The 16,082-nt window shown below is 39.3% G+C and overlaps 3 protein-coding genes and 1 long non-coding RNA gene across 8 annotated transcripts in view; 2 read left to right on the top strand and 2 right to left on the bottom strand.

The window, feature by feature from the left end:
* Window positions 1-4,897, top strand: part of LOC148965205 (uncharacterized) — a 5,778-nt gene extending 881 nt beyond the window's left edge. Inside the window, exon 3 of the long non-coding RNA XR_016149778.1 lies at window positions 4,567-4,897. This is a non-coding gene — a long non-coding RNA (uncharacterized LOC148965205). The remainder of the gene's footprint in view (window positions 1-4,566) is intronic.
* abcd2 (ATP binding cassette subfamily D member 2) overlaps window positions 1-7,047 on the bottom strand; it is a 10,927-nt gene extending 3,880 nt beyond the window's left edge. Inside the window, exons 1-5 of the mRNA XM_039668474.2 lie at window positions 6,103-7,047; window positions 5,198-5,378; window positions 4,929-5,050; window positions 1,119-1,275; window positions 347-441 (exon numbers count right to left, since the gene is read on the bottom strand). Of these exons, the coding sequence (XP_039524408.2) occupies window positions 347-441; window positions 1,119-1,275; window positions 4,929-5,050; window positions 5,198-5,378; window positions 6,103-7,047 (1,500 nt within the window). The remainder of the gene's footprint in view (window positions 1-346; window positions 442-1,118; window positions 1,276-4,928; window positions 5,051-5,197; window positions 5,379-6,102) is intronic.
* redic1 (regulator of DNA class I crossover intermediates 1) lies at window positions 6,220-12,767 on the top strand. 5 transcript variants are annotated; one of them, XM_039668478.2, is made up of 14 exons: window positions 6,220-6,355; window positions 8,138-8,180; window positions 8,763-8,895; window positions 8,985-9,114; window positions 9,200-9,263; window positions 9,401-9,562; window positions 9,640-9,767; window positions 9,861-9,964; window positions 10,406-10,470; window positions 10,745-10,772; window positions 10,854-10,924; window positions 11,009-11,089; window positions 11,189-11,561; window positions 12,464-12,767. In XM_039668478.2, the coding sequence occupies exons 1-14, from the start codon at window positions 6,324-6,326 to the stop codon at window positions 12,691-12,693; spliced, it is 1,644 nt and encodes a 547-aa protein (XP_039524412.2). In that variant the 5' UTR covers window positions 6,220-6,323; the 3' UTR covers window positions 12,694-12,767. The 5 variants fall into 5 exon arrangements, with proteins under 5 accessions (XP_039524412.2, XP_039524411.2, XP_039524416.2 ...); XM_039668477.2 differs by having other exon boundaries at window positions 10,851-10,924; XM_039668482.2 differs by having other exon boundaries at window positions 10,851-10,924; window positions 12,469-12,611.
* Window positions 12,765-16,082, bottom strand: part of slc2a13a (solute carrier family 2 member 13a) — a 71,805-nt gene continuing 68,487 nt past the window's right edge. Inside the window, exon 10 of the mRNA XM_039668475.2 lies at window positions 12,765-14,926. Coding sequence (XP_039524409.2) covers window positions 14,700-14,926 — 227 coding nt within the window. The 3' untranslated portion in view covers window positions 12,765-14,699. The remainder of the gene's footprint in view (window positions 14,927-16,082) is intronic.

The raw sequence follows: 16,082 nt of genomic DNA, 5'->3' as shown, positions 1-16,082 counted from the left end.
CTTCAAATTAATAAAAGACTAAAAAATAGCTAAATACTATACTATGGATATTTATGACATCAGTTTAATGTAAAATACTAATTCTCTATTGTCACCAGGCTTAGCAACCACAATCAACTAAACTTCACTTTGCACAACGCCAAACATTCCCATAACCTTGCCTTGACTTGTTCAAGACACTTCATGTTCCTAAATCGCACGGGCAAATATGAAACTATGATCTCTTGCCCACTGATAAAACCAGAAACACATGTACGGTATCATTGTACTGTGTAAAGTTGATAGTAAATGATGTGTAGTATTAAAAGTAATTGATACAGATACAGTTTATTCTTGTTTATCTTACCTTGAAGTTCAAGCAGGACACGACCACATCTCCATTAGGAGTGATTATAGGCACATTTTCACAGACTATACCTTTATCCACATCAATCACTTTGCCTGTTAAAACAGTGAGACAACGTTTTAGAATATAAACAAACTTCAGAGGAATGAAAACTTCTGTGGGACACAAAGGCCGTGTGTCCACCAAAACGTTTTTCCACGCGCCTGGCGTATGTTTTCAAGTGTTTTCAATGGGAGCGCCGCGTTTTTTAAACGCCATGAGCGTACCGAGGCGCTGAGCGTTTTTTTCACGCTGAAGCGCCGAGCGTTTTTACTGGTCGCTGGGAGTTGAAAAATGTTCAACTTTGGATAAAACGTAGCGCTCATCACTGTCACTTTTTACCCAGCCGTCCAATCACAGTGGAGGAGGGGAGGGACTAATACCACACCGACCAACTGTCACAACATTCAAACTGCTGCATATATTCTGTATCATAGCAACGAAACGTCTCAACGGAAAAAAAACGTTGCACTGCCAAAACGCTCTCAAGCGCCCAAAGCACGGCGTCTTCAGCATAGCGTCTAGCGTTTTCAGCTGTCTAAAAACGCTTTGGTGGACACACGGCCTAAAGAAGATACTTTGAAGAATGCTTGAAGAACCATTGACTCTTATTGTATGGGAAAAAAAAAAACACTGAGACATTTCTCAAACCATCTTTTATGTTCCACAGAAGAACGAGTTTAATCATAAGGGTGAGTAAATGATGAGCACAGTTGCCCTTTATTCACTAGACCTTTGATTTCCAGAGGCCCGTCGATGTGCATCTCAGGTCGGTTCCCGCTTATTATCTCCGAGGTGGCAGATGAACGTTTGTATATTCCCCTCTGGACTTCATCAAATACCGAAAACATGTTATGCACACGTGCCGTGTAGCCTGCTAACTCGGTGACCTAAAGCACACAGAACAAATGTATATGATTAGAGTGATAGTGAGACATTAGAGGTCGGGGTGACTCAACATCAGATAACATTGCTCAACTGCTGTTTGTCAGATGATCCAAAGTAGGTGGTCAGGTATTTAGGCCACTTATGTAAAAAAAGCGCCCTGAAATGTCTGCATCTTATCATCAATAATGCTAATCAGCTTTCAGTAAACCCATTGTGTGAAGTTTAAAATCGATCCTTTGCACAGTATTGGCCTGAATGCTTAATCTGATCCAAAGCATGTGTTAGAAAGTGTTTAACAAGTGTTTGTCCTTGTTTAGGCAGACACACCACATCCCAGGAGCCTAGGCAAGAAGCTTTGTGCTTTCCTTTGGGAACTCAATAGAGTCAACAAGAAAGATTTTCTCCTGAGACCTTTTAAAGGGTTTAGGAATCTAGAGCCCCTTTCACACAGAGATTCCCAAAAATACAGGGATAATGTGACCCGGCATTTGTCCTGGGATTGTTTGATTTTGGTTCATTCACACTGCCAGTGATTTGCCGGGATCTGTGAGTGCGTTCACACACAACCCTTAAAGATCCCGGAAAGACACATGACGTCAGGATGTGACGTGTAACGTACACATACCGTTCCACAAAGTTGGTGAACGATCTCAGCTTCAGCGCAGATAGTGAGGAGCTCCTGGTCTCTGCTTCATTCTAGTTTGCAGACATTTGTTCGTCCTTTCTTTGTTGATGATGAACACAAACTTTCTTCTAAGAGCAACAGAGTTGCGCGACGGCACGAACGTCATCACTATGACACACCCCTTAAGGTACTGTACCTGGCTTTTGTTCACACAGCGCACGTTCCGGGACTGATTCTGGCAATGGTCCCCAACCCGGCATCAATGCCGATATCAATCCCGGGTCGTGTTTGCGTTCACACAGAGGGCGTTCTGGCAATTTCCCGGCAATTTTTTCTGGAGCTGTGTAAAAGGGGCTTAAAGGGGATTTTCCATTGCTAGCTTGATGTGCTCTGCTATTCGAAAATGAACAGTGTTTCCTAATCCAAACATTACTGTCTAGGACAGGTTGAAGTGGACAAAATTCCTGCATGTGTCACCATAGTGAATGAATTTTTTTTTTTCTTCACCCTCAAGATGGACCTACTCACTGTCAGCCTGGAGCAGAAGGACCATACAAGGGACTTTTTAGATCTCCCGTGCCTAACTCACTACCCAGTCCTAGGCACGGTCCCAGAGTGGATTTCGCCACTTTGTGGAGTGGGTGCTGGTGTCTAATGGATCGGCTTCCACCATCTGCCCAGCTGAGGACATCACCAGACCCACTTCAGACCCATAACCCAGTCAGCAGAGAGCTTATGTCCCGAAGCCCGAGCTCCAGTGATTCTGACCAGGTGTGTGAGCCGTCAACACAGTGCATCGCCGTTGGACTTCTCGTGGAGTACAAGAACATGGAGGAAAGCCCTGGGCAATTCCTGCCACTGAGAGTGAACTGCAGCTGGACTCTGCTTAATATTTTGAGGATTTGCAAGAGTATATTTTCCTGATTCTCCCATGCCCACTGGTCCCGCCCCGCTACAAGTCTCCTTTGTCTCCAGAGATCTCACCCAGCCTCCCTCTCCCACCTTCTCTTCCAAAGCCAGCCAGTATATACGCCCCACCTCAGCTGGTTTCTGTCAGCTCATTCAAGGTGTATTCCTCTCTGCTCTGCAGATCCAACTCTGGTCTTCCGGTCACCAGCTCTGCCTAGTCAAGAGGATCCCCTGTCCATCGCTCCATCTCGGCTTGTCGACCTGTCGGCTTTACTCTGGCTCCTCCCATGGGCTTCATCGTCCCTCCGGCTAGGCCTTAATCAGACGTCGCTCTGCTTGCGCCACGGACTTGCAGACCTTCAACTGTGCTTCATCCATTCACCCTTTTGGCTTCGTTGGACTCCAACTTCCCTCCGGTTCCAACTTGGTCCTCAGTCCCACCTGCTCGGACGCCCATTGCTGCGGCTCCACCTCGGTCCCCAGAGCCATTGATGCAGCGTGGACTCATCGTCTCTTTAGCTCAACCTTGGTCTCAACCTCCATCTGCTTCGTCTCCATAAGTCCTTCCCCTGGTGACATCAGCTAAACTTCCACCTTTGCTCCTCCCTCCCTCGAATCCACAGTGGGACATCACACTGACTGCGCTTCCTGGGTCCTCCCTTGCCCCCTCCTGCTCCTCGATCCTCCCACCATCAACACTGCCCTGGCCTCTCAAGCCACCTGCACCTCTTTAGAGCCCCCACCCTTCCTCCTCAGTTAGACCGTTTGTTTGACCGTACGCACCTTCCCGGAGGAGGGTGTACTGTAACGTGTATGTTCTGTTTTATTGTCATGGTGTTTTGGTTTCCCTGTTTGTCTGTCTGCCTGTGTTTCCTAGTTAGTTTTGCTGGTTATTCATTTAGTTCCTGCCCCTGTTCTGTTTTTCACCAATTACACACGTATTTAAACCCACTGTTTCCTTATTTCCTGTGTCCAGTATCATCTTAGTATTATGTCGTTCTCCTGCGTGTTTCCTCGTGAAGATTATTATTAATGACTGTCAATTTTGTAGAGATGCTCCGATTACAGTTTTCTAGGCCGATCCCAATTTCTGATTGTTCCTTGAGTTTGACCTGCCGATACCGATTTTAGCCATTTAAAATCGAGCAAAAATAGACTGGGCGCCAAAACCGCGCTTCAGTGCTGCTCACGCGCCGCTCCTGCTTGACGCTCACACTCCGCTCCGGCTCGTTGTGTGACCTACATGTGCGTTCCGTGTGCAGCCTGTGCACATGTGATACTAATGCTCGATGCTAATCAGGTGGCGCCAGAGTTCGTTTGACCGGCATAAAATCGCCATTTGTCAGACTGACCAGCCGGTCGCCGATCATGGCCGATCACGTGAAAATTGGTCGATTCCGATCACTTGTACTCGAAAAGGATTGTACTCCTTTTCTTAGCGCACTCATTACAGCCACCAACCGTGACAGCAATAGTATAGCAATGGCCTAAAGCATAGCAATATGATAAAAACCACATACTGTAGGTACGACCTGACAATATGACAGGTTTTACACTAGCAAGCACTGCTCACATTTACATTTCTTGTCAAAATGGTAATTATCAAAACACATGTAGGGCTAGCTAACACTTATTATTAGAACACAACTTGGATAAAAGGTCTGAAATAGCATGATGCTGTGCTTTATAGTGTCTTTCGTTGTAATGGACACACGCAGCATCTGTGAAGTGGGTCTGACTGATGCTCTCTGTTCAACAGATGGTGGATTAAGTTGCCCGGCAGGCTTAGTCAACAGAGTGGCAGCTGATACCAACACAGATCACTAGCCTATAGCAAAGATTCCCAGCTTTCACTGCTGCGTGACATCACATCCTTTGTGGTTACAGTTCCTAGAGGCCCTTGTTGTTGCACTGCTATACAATAAAATAATGAATAAAATAAAAAGTGTGTGTGTGTCTGTGTAAAATAATAATTTCCTATTTCTTTCTTTTGATATTGTGATGAAATATGACTCGAAATGCTCATTTGTGTTCATATCAAGAACATCCATATTGTTCATAATGATTAATGACTGTAAAAATAAATACAGGTGAACAAAAGGAACATGTTTCATTTTTTACCTCTTTATAAGAAGACATGATCCTTTCAATGGCATCGGCCCCTGAGGCCAGTAGATTGCGTGCTGTTGTGAAGGCCTCTGTTCTTTCACTCACCAACACTTGCGTCTGACCATCCGCCAGCTCTTCAGGAGACAAATTACATCTTTAAGCAAATACGTTGTGCTACAATAATGTAATAAATACAAACATATACAGTATATATCACTGTAATTGCAATGAAATTACAAACTATATACTGTAGAACTGCATAAACTGGACTTCTGCTTTACCGTTGTCAGCAAAGCCAGTTGCAGTGATGATGGGCACTGCGACCATAACCAGACCACATCCACTCCAGACGTACTTCATGAGGAACTGCTCGATCATGATGTACCACAGACGTTTCGATAGGATGAGGTTCATCTGCTCCGCCAGGGCACTGTAACACTTCTGCAGCTGCCTCATCTCCACCTGCCACATGATAACACCCAAAATCGAGACTTTCAAAAAAGGTTTTGTCAAACTAACATTCTAAATGTGTCTTGGCGAACATTTTTATAGTTAAAACATATATACACAGTTATATGAATTTCTGAATTTGTCAATTAACTTTAATTCTACTTCACTTAAAAAAGTGATCAGTTGACTCGAGTTTAATAAGGGAGGAAACCCCTTGCCTTAAAATTAAGTAAATAAACCTCATGCGTAATTGAAAAAAATTAAGTTGTGTGGACTTGTCAAGTTCACACAACTCAATTATGTTTATTTACTTAATTTTAAGGAAATTGATTTTTTTGTACTTTTTTTAAGTTTTAAATTTATCACTTTTTACAGAGTTCCTAATCCGAGTACTTCAATTTTGAATTTAAACTCAGAAAATGAATTGGAATTGAAAAATGAATCCAGCTCTGGATAAGCTCATTTCCAGGACTGTTTTAGTAAATCACAATTATGAAATAAAACTCATTACATAAAAAGCTGAAGTAAAACCTAAAAAGTAAACTACACGTTTTAATGATGCATTTCCTCGTCCTTATGTTATTCAGGCACATGTGTGCATCGTTTCTGACACGACCCCTATAAAAGTACCCAATAATCACATTTGCACTCTATATGACTGATGCATTTCCTCGCCCAATGCCCTTCCAAAAGAGCAATTATATGCTATTTTAATCTGCATTATGTATTTCCTCACCGTGTGTCCCCTATAGAAGGCGATCTCCTCTGCATTGGCTATGATTCTGGAGTGCACATATCTTAGGTATCCCTTCCTGTGCGCCTCTTCCGCCACCAGTTTACCAAACTTTGGCGAGCAGGCGCGCAGAATCTTGGCCGTGACGAACACCACCAGACCCGCTAACAGAGTCGGTCCGGTTGCGTTCGCACCCCGAGATCGCGCGGTCTGTATCAACGTATATGAAGTCAGTATCACGTCCAGAATGGGTTTGGTGAGATTTGAATACAAATGCGCAATGGACTGCGAGAACATCATCACATCCTCGGTCAAAGACTGGTCCGGGTTCGCCAGCCTCCCGTCCATGTTACTGACCTTATAATAGGTTTGATTGGTGAAATATGTTTTATATGCATGATCTACCAAGCGCGTGCGAAACGCGAGCGCGAGCTTGCACTCCAGATAACGGATCGCGCTGTTGACGAATGTGGCAGGGATGGCGATCAGAAGCCATTTCATCAGTTTGATCATGAAGCTCCGCGGCTCCTTCTCTACGATCGTTTTCACTATTTTACCATCCAAACCTGCCACGTAAATAGACAGAAACGTCCGTGAAACGAGAGCTACTGAATGTAAACATAGTAAACCCAGTTCTTTGGTTACAAACCTCGGGAATACGATTTTAACCAGATCAAGAACCTGCTTGAAGAATTCCGCATTGACACCGGGTGATTTACTAAGACCAGCCACGGTCTCTGGTGTAGCTTTATGAATAGGAATCAATCCATTCTCGTGTCCTGGTGCAGATGTGCTGTTCCTGGTTGTTTTGCGTTGATTTATTTGTTTGCAGATGATGGGGTAAAGCGTTTTCGCCCCGTATACGGCGGCCGCCAGGAACACCGCTCTTTTCGCCGCAGTGCTCTGATTCCATTTCACTTTTGATGCCGCATGAAGGATGTTGCTCATTTTTTTTATCCTGCTTTTACAAAAACAAGTAGTTTGCAATCTTCTATTTGTTCCGAGTTACATCCATATGGTCATTCAATGCCTTAAATAGAGAATATATACATACAATTCATAGCACCGTAAGGCTGGAACAGCACCGCTATGTAGATGCTTCCGTCATTTGGGTTTTCCTCATTGGTCACGCCCCCACTCTACGCTGATTGGCTGCCGCACTTTACATATGTAAATATAACGGAATGGTCTGATCTGCCCAAACAATTATTTGCTAAAAAGTTAGCCATTTGTAATACAAGTAAACATTGGAAATTATGAATTTATTTATGAGGTTATTTTTGTTGATCCTAGTGTGGTGGTCTTTACAGCTATCTAAAGTTTTTATTTTCAAAAGAATGATAGTAAATGTTTTTATTATTGCCATCCATTTTTTATTATTGTCATGCAACACTGCAGTGTTGTGTGATTTCTGCAGTATTGTATGACAATATATTGTCAGTTTATTTTTAGAGAGGTATCTCAATAATATTATTAATACAAACAAGATCTCAATCTCAAACGACATTTTCACGCCACACACGAACCAATTGCTGCATTGTTGTCTAGTCCAATTGCATTGTATAAATTCAATAATACAATCAATTTCTAAAGACAGACTTTAAAAAGAAGATCGCTGATATGACCGTTGACGTCACTCACATTCAGTAGTGTTAGTGAAGTTCTCGCGCGCATGGAGTAAGTACAATCGCGCCGTTATCGCTTCGTTTTCAAATTAAGATTATATTTTATCGATTTATGTTCTTGACATATGCCTAATACCAACATAAACTGAAAAGTTAACATTTTACGCTGTCAGTGTTTACTTATCTGTTGAAAACGAGAGACAGAGGAGAGGGATTTATAACCGCCTCAGACTGACAGCAACATGAACTGGGTCGGAGGAACCCGGTCAGTGCTAATGACTTAATTAACTCACTAATAATAATTTTATATCATTCTTAACTTAAAATTTCTAAGATTTCAAAGCAAAGATGTTATCAAAATTACTTGGTAAAGTTTACATTTCATCTAATGACATCTAATCTTAACTAAACAGGAGCAGGTTTATGAAAAACAAAGAAGACACCATAAAACAGAGAGTAAGTACATTTAATCTATTTAAACCCCATATTTAAGACGTTTTCAAATTTAAAGTGACTCAACATTTATAGTAGTAGCCTACATTTGAACTAGACCTATAACTTCTTTGTAAATAAGCCTACAAAAATGTAGCCTGCCACATGGCTTTTATCCAAAGTGACTTACATTGCATTTTAAGGTACACTTTACATTCTTATCAGTGCTTGCTTTCCCTGGGAATTGAATGGCCTTGGCATTGCAAAGGCCAATGCTCTTCTGTTTGAGCTACAAGAAAGCCTATATAGGGTAAAAAAGACAGCTAAAACCAGCCTAAACTGGTTGGCTAGTCTTATGTGGCCTTCCAGCCTGGTCATAGCTGGTTTAGCAGGATTGTTTTTACCAATTCTTTAAATGGTCAGGCTTGGAGACTAGCTGACCAACCAAGTAAAACCAGCTTAATACTAGCTTGGCCAGGCTGAGAGACAGCTTAGACCAGCTACATCCATCTTAAACAAGCTAGACCAGCTAACCAGCTCTCTATCTTTTTACCAGAGCTTGTTGTGCAGTGTTTTTTATTTTTTATATCTCTGTTCCACCTCAAGGCGTTTTTTCAAAGGCAAAGGATGAAGATAAAGTCAAATATTATGGACTCAACCAAAGGACAAAACTCTGGCAATATGGATCTGCTGACATTATTTATAGTCAACCAGATTGCGTCAAAGAAAGAAAAAACTGGTACAGTCATATTGCACTTACAAATGGACACATAGCAATCTTTTTATATCCCTTTAATAAAGACATGTATGATATGTTTTGTTTTGCAGCCAAACCAAAAACAAACCTGTCGATTGTTGGAAACAGAACCAAAAAAGCTTTGAACGAACCCTTAGAGTTACCAATGAGCCCTTGCACTCCTTCAAAATTGGACCTAGTCACCAGTCAGACACAGCACAGGTACATTTTCAATAGGTTTGTTATTCAATCTACAGTATATTTCCAAATAATTTAATCTACAGCTATTGGGTATTTGTTTCAACAGTGTAGACACACCTGTTTTCAAAATCAGAAAACATCGCCTTGCTGAAAAATTCAAGGTCAATCCGGTAAGGACGACTAAAGTGGTCACTACCACAAAATAATTCACCTATATTACATTAATCAGACATTACCTTATTATTAACTTGTCATTATCAATATTAAAGTTAATTATCACCGATTATATATGCCTTTTCTCTCATAGCTGTCTCCTGTGTTTGAATCTAACCTGTCCGATGCCAGTGGCTCAGAAAATCAACCATCCTCAACTTTAAATGGCTCCACAGATCCATTCCAACCCAAACCCACACCACATGTACCCTCCTTCCTGCCATCCAGGGAAAATCCTGACAATAAAACTCCTCAGGTGTATTGATATCAAGTCAACAGTTTGGGCAACACAACATAGTAACACACATTTTTACAGTGTATGTCTCTTTTCAGTATGTGTCATTCTCTCAACCAACCAAGCTGAATAATCCATGGACCATTGCATCCAATGAAGCTCCTGAGCAAGATCTGCCTCACAACAGTCCAGTGGTTGGAATTCAGTTTGAGAGCACATTACCAAAGTGGGTACTAAATTACTATATTTCCAACACAGTATGCCAGTAAGAGAATAGGTATGAGAAAGTGCATATAACATTGATTATCATCTGTTACAGCCCAGAGATGGACGAGGATTCAGTGACCTCAGGTTTTTATCCACTGAGCAGTGAACAACCGGAGGAACCACTGTTCATTGATTTCAAGAATAGAGATTGTGAAGGTAATATAGCGCCTAACATATGTAGTTACAGGGAGATACTAGAATAAAAACTTTCAGGATATATATAGAACAGTTACGGTTAATGTTTCATAGTATTACGGTTGCTTCATAAAACAGATCAGATGAGCAATTTGTACTTAGACACTGGTGATAATATAATATAGAAATATTTTTGGCTTGTAAATATGTATGTTTATATTTATTTATTTATTTATTCAGAGGCCATAAAAATTACAATAGTACTCTCAGTGTTTACCCAAACAGTGCAAAGATAAAAAATGTCTATATTATATGATCACCAGTGTCTAAGTACAAATTGCTCATCTGATATATTTTATGAAGTAATGAAACATTAACCTTAACTCTTCTAACACTGAAAACCATGTATAAACCATATATTGCATATATAAAGCAATTATTCGTATTATTCATGTTTCTTAGTGCTTTCCACAATGAATTCAAGTGACAGATCACAAAACATGTACAATGAGGAGTTTTCAACACAGGTATGGAAAAACAAGCTTTTAGAAGTTTCGAAAAGAAAACATTATGTAAAAAAAAATGTGTTTATGGATATTTTCTGTTTACATAATTTTTAGCATATGGTTACTTCATTAATGCAAAGATTTGATTATTTTTTTTTTTTTTTAGAAATAAAGTAAGGGAAAGGGTGACAAACTATGACAATTGCAATAGTCCTATCAATTGTAGGTAAATACTGCCTTCTTGTGGTTGAAAGCAACATTAACATACAGTAAGTTGAGTGTTTTTTCCTTTCAGAAATTTGGATGTACTGACAGCAACACATGTAAGTTTTCTGGTTATTATTGGAATAGATAAATATATTGTTTTAGTGCTCAGAACATTATGTTTTATTGTGTTTCAGCAGGTGCTGATGGTAGAAATGTCTTTGTACACGGTTGGGAATCTCCAAGAGGAGTTTATCTCGGCCTAGATGACGTAAGACAAAAACTGTGGTGAAACTGTGAAATTCAAACATTCAGTTATTTCTTTATGACCATGAAATCCTCTCTCGATGAACAGGAAGAAGAAATGGACTTGCCTCACGCTGAAGATTCTCTCATAGCAAAGCACTGTTGTGATTGCAAGTTGTCAAAGTGCAAGGTAAGTTTTCAAACGAGGTAAAATCCAGAGTTTCAGACATGAGATAAGTAAACTGGGCAAAAACGCAATGAGAATCAGTTTGTTCCTTCTCATCTGCAGGATCCTCCAATAACCTTGAATAAGGGGACACAAACAGAAGCTTTATCTAACTGTGATGTCTCAGTTCAGTGTTCACCTATTCATCCCAGCAAATCTGTGCCTTTCCCCACCGCTGATCAGAAAACCAATGTCCCTACCACAAGGCAGCAGTCTTTTCATTTTAATCAGATACTCAATCCAACTACACTTAGTTCTCCGGAAGATGGCCGCAAAAGAACGGGAAATAGTCCCTCAGAGGCATCAGCAGCAAACCAGCCGGTACAGAGACATCCGGAATCACAAGCAGACTTTCACCTCCGCAAACTTCGTAGTCGGAAGAGCACAGAGAGAGATGTAACGCCAAATTTGAAACAACCTCTCCGCAAAGCCTCAGGTATAACTAATCCACTGTGAAACCTCTTTTTTGTGTGTGAAATTTTCCAGATGTTCCTGATAAACATGGATGATTTTAAATTCATTTTCTGTCATTATTTTCACATCTTTGTCTTTTCCAAAATGTCCACGCTGTTCTTTTCAATACAAACAAGACAACAGCGCTATAGGCCTATAAAAAAAAAAGTGAATATATGACTAATGCAGCATGATGCATTAATCCAGGAATCCACTTTTGGGGTTGTCCCTAGGCGATCTCCCGATTCTCTTTATGAGATATGTGTGTGTAACTTGCAATATAGTAATCAGTAAGTAATCAGAGTGTAATTTCCCATTCCCTTTAAAAGTCAGTTGCACTTGAGCCTGATCGCGAGCGAGGCTAAAGCGTGCGAGCAGACCATTTACGAGACAAGCAGGATTCCACCATATCTTTATGTACATAATATGTTGCCTCAAAATGTAATGCGCCAACAATGCACCTGAACACACACCTCGTTTTCAGACCGTTTTCAGGCATAAATGTGCACAAATGCATTTGCCATTTAAACAACGTGGCGCAGGATGTGAAAATGATAAGTGCGTCGGGCTGAAACGAGATGATGTAAAAATAAATGTTGTTCTTTTGATTGACTCAATGATTTCTGGAGGATCATGTGAAAATTCAACTTTTGATCACAGGAATTGTAAAGTATACTAGAAATATTAAAATAATAACATTAAGAATAAAACATTAGTTTTATTTATTTTTTAATCAATGAATGCAGCCATTAGAAACTGACCCCAACAATATTGTATATTAGGACATTAGAATGTAATTTACCCAGAACTAACAATTTCCCATATTATATTATGATTTTGAAGGTTAAATTGTACATTTTAAAAAAAATCTTTTGTTTACTCCAGAACAGAAAACAGATGAGATGTGGAGAGCTAAAGTGAAATTAGCGAGGTGTGACAGCCCTCGTTTGGAAAGTGTGACGCGAAACCCTGTCAAGGACGTCAAGCATGCAGGAGAACCCGTGAAAAAGAAGAAAAAATTCACGACAGAGAAAGGTGTCAACTGGGCCTCTGAAGAGACAAAGAAACAAGAAGCTGCTGAGATTCTGCTGACGTTAAAGGACGAAAAGGATTAGACAGTAAGCAAAAGTACATTTTGAAAAATCGACTGTTCAAATTTGATGCATGTAGGATTAAAAACCCAATGTTGTATGTTATTGTCTTTATTATAATCTCCAAGTACATATTCAAGTTTTCAAAGTTCATATATTTAGTTTTATATAATATAAATCTAGCAACAGTTTACAGCAACAGTAATCAAATACTGTACAACACAACATTTGTCCTGACTAGTTTCCATTCATTTTAGAAACGCTGCATTTTGTTTTTCACATACAAAAACAAAAAAACAAAAAAATATACATCCATACACTTAAAACAGATGTGTTCATTAGTAACACACAGATGGAGAACCTCCCAAGTACAATCTAAAATTCAAATACATCTGGTACACATGAAACTGCTCAATAAATCTCTAAATTACATCATACATATAGACTAAAACGTTTATAACCTCTCTTGGACTCAAATAGAAGCAATATGTTTAATATTAGAGTTTTTATTGGTTTGGAATAGTACACCCAAAAATGTAAAAATGATTGGCTTCCCTCGTTCGCTATATGCGTTCAGTGTATGGAAACGAGCAGCTTTGACGTTCTTAAGAATGTGTCCTTTAATGTTCCACAGAATAAAACAAGTTTAGAAAAGATGAGAGGGTGAGTAATTGATGATTGAGGGTGCATTTGTGGGTGAACTTTTCCTGTAAAATCTAAATCGATATAATGTCAAACATTGTGCCAATTTAATTTGTGCTTCTCTCAACCAAATTAAGTTTTATCCAATGGAAAATGTCAAATTACACATGATCATGTACAGTATCTGAACAAAACACATTACACGAGGCCTGATGTGCACAATTATGTTACACTGAGCACAGTGAAACCTTTAAACAGGAACTTGAGCACGTTATTGGTTGCTTTTATGGGAGCCATCAACTTGGTTTTGATAAAGCTACAATCACAACATAGAGATTTTCAGGCCGGTTTGACACACTTTGCTGTGTATTTGTCTGTACTTACGAAGAAGCACAAAAGAACAATGGATATTACAGTACTTGTCGAAACGGTGAGGACCAACTGTGAGGATTTTGTACACTAGGCTATAAGGAAGACAAATTAAAATGATAATAAAAATATCATAACATCTTAAATGTAAACATTTAAAAGCAAATGAAACAAACTGACATACAAATTGTGAAATATTTTATAAGGCCACAATACACTATCACAGGAAAACTGCAGAAAGCTACATCTGACTTTTTTTGTGTCAATGATCTCTAATCCTACAAACATGATGGTTCAAATGACAAAATAATCTATGGCACTTTAAAATCCAGACGGTGAAATACGGATAATACGCATATTATCACGTTGGCAAATGATGTTTATTCACTGCAATATATATATTTTGTTGATATTCAGGGAGTCACATTATTTTAGGAAACCGGTTTGGATTCATTTATAGAATTCAGACAGACTTCTGAATGCCCATATAGGCAAAATATTGTTGAATATTTGTGATCTCTACTTAATTCCAACACTTCCATTGATAGCATGTTTGACGACTTTACTATTATTCTAAAATACAATAAACCCTTTTGACATTTTTAGGGTCCTCAGAACTAGAAGTTGTCAGTGTGGTGAACGGAAATTGCAGCAAATATCAGTTTTTTTCATTCCAATTTATATATGTATAAAATTTGCTTTTGCGTTCATGACATTAAGAAAAAAACAAACATGTTCTTCTGCATATATATTACTGCATTTACAGCTAACATCTCATTTTACATAAATAAGCAGAGGATATTCATCTGACAGTGAAGGAACGAGCCAGAGACGTACTGACAATATTATAAAAGCTGACATGGCACTGCGTGTTTGTTTGTGTGTGCTCTACAACCCTGTTCTTGCCATCGCGGTGAACGTCTGGATGAGGGAGGCTCAACCTGACCAATACAGTGGGCGGACCTGACGTCAGGGTTGAGCGATGCTCAATCGATGCCAAACCAGAGGTTTCGCACGCGTTATTCGACATCTGATGCGTCGTTGTCCGATAGGTGGTAGTTTGACCCTTTTACCCGGATGTATTCCACCTGCCGATCCTCATCAGAATCCGAAATGCCACACGAGCAGAGCCGGTTATAAAACAAGGACTCGATCTCTTCTAGTCGCCGTCCCTTAGTCTCAGGGAGGCAGCCATAAATGAAAAAGAAACCAGATAGAGCCAAACTGGAATAAAGGAAGAATACACCTGGAAAACAAAAGAGAGATATTATTTCATAAATTATCATTTTTATAATGGCTAAAAATATCCAAATTATACAGACTAAAACTATTTTCTTTTCTTTTCATTTTCTTTTCTTTTTGCTGGCCCAGTCAGAATTAAAGGAGTAGTTCACTTTTAAAAAAACTTTTGCTGATAATTTACTCACCCCCATGTCATCCAATGTCAATGTCTTTCTTTCTTAAGTTGAAAAGAAATTAAGGTTTTTGATGAAAACATTCCAGGATTTTCTCCATATAATGGATTTCATTGGGAACCAACCGGTTCAAGGTCCAAATGAGAGTTTCAGTGCAGCTTCAAAGGGCTTTAAATGACACCAGACGATGAATAAGGGTCTTATCAAGCGAAACGATCGGCCATTTAACAAATAAATTAAAAAGTTTAAGTTTTATAAGCACAAATACTCACCTTGCCGTGTTCATGACTCGAAGGGTCCTAGATAAGACCCTTATTCATCTTTTGGTGTCATTTAAAGCCCTTGAAACGTTAATTTCTTTTCGACTAAAAAAAGAAAGACGTGGACATCTTGGATGACATGGGGGTGAGTAAATTATCAGCAAAAGTGTTTTTAAAAGCGAACTTGTTTACACCACAAAATAAAACATTTAAAAAGATAATTGCGACTTTTTATCTCACAATTGCGAGTAGTTCTGACTTTATTTCTCAGAATTGCGAGAAATAAACACTATTGCGTGTTATAAAGTCAGAATTGCTAGATATAAACATGCAATTCTGAGAAAAAAAGTCAGAATTGTCAGATAAAAAGTCCTATTACTTTATTATTTTTTATTCTGTGCCTATAAAACAAGCTTCTTCATTGCAGTTCCAATGCATTTGTGTACCGGTAGTTTTTAGTGTTGATATTTTCTTTATGTATTTTTGACATTTTTTCCCCCTTTACAAACAAAATAATAAATATACACAAAAATTATCTAATGGCCTAGAAGATGTCAGCCAAAAAAAGAAAAGTTTCAGATGCAAAGCATTTATTTAACTGATATCCTGTTCCCAAGACAGCCTTTCTTTTTTCATTTTCAGTAATAAAAATTGAGGAATTGCCATAATAAGTCCAGGAAAGTGTGCTTAAAATGTCACAGAGACTTCCAGATGAAAGTAATAGTGA

This window comes from Pimephales promelas, chromosome 24 (genome assembly GCF_988280905.1).
Source record: "Pimephales promelas chromosome 24, fPimPro1.hap1.1, whole genome shotgun sequence".
NCBI lineage: Eukaryota > Metazoa > Chordata > Actinopteri > Cypriniformes > Leuciscidae > Pimephales > Pimephales promelas.
Note: the sequence above shows the minus strand (reverse complement) of the source record. Positions and strands in the feature narration are given on the sequence as shown.

What these genes read in the sequence shown, in the direction of transcription:
- redic1 (XM_039668477.2), top strand. Translation starts at nt 6,324, where the DNA reads ATGAAGTCAGTATCACGTCCAGAATGGGTTTG. An exon ending in AAGACACCATAAAACAGAGA is followed by an intron (nt 8,181 to 8,762) that starts GTAAGTACATTT and finishes TTCCACCTCAAG; the next exon opens with GCGTTTTTTCAAAGGCAAAG. An exon ending in ACCTCTCCGCAAAGCCTCAG is followed by an intron (nt 11,562 to 12,463) that starts GTATAACTAATC and finishes TGTTTACTCCAG; the next exon opens with AACAGAAAACAGATGAGATG.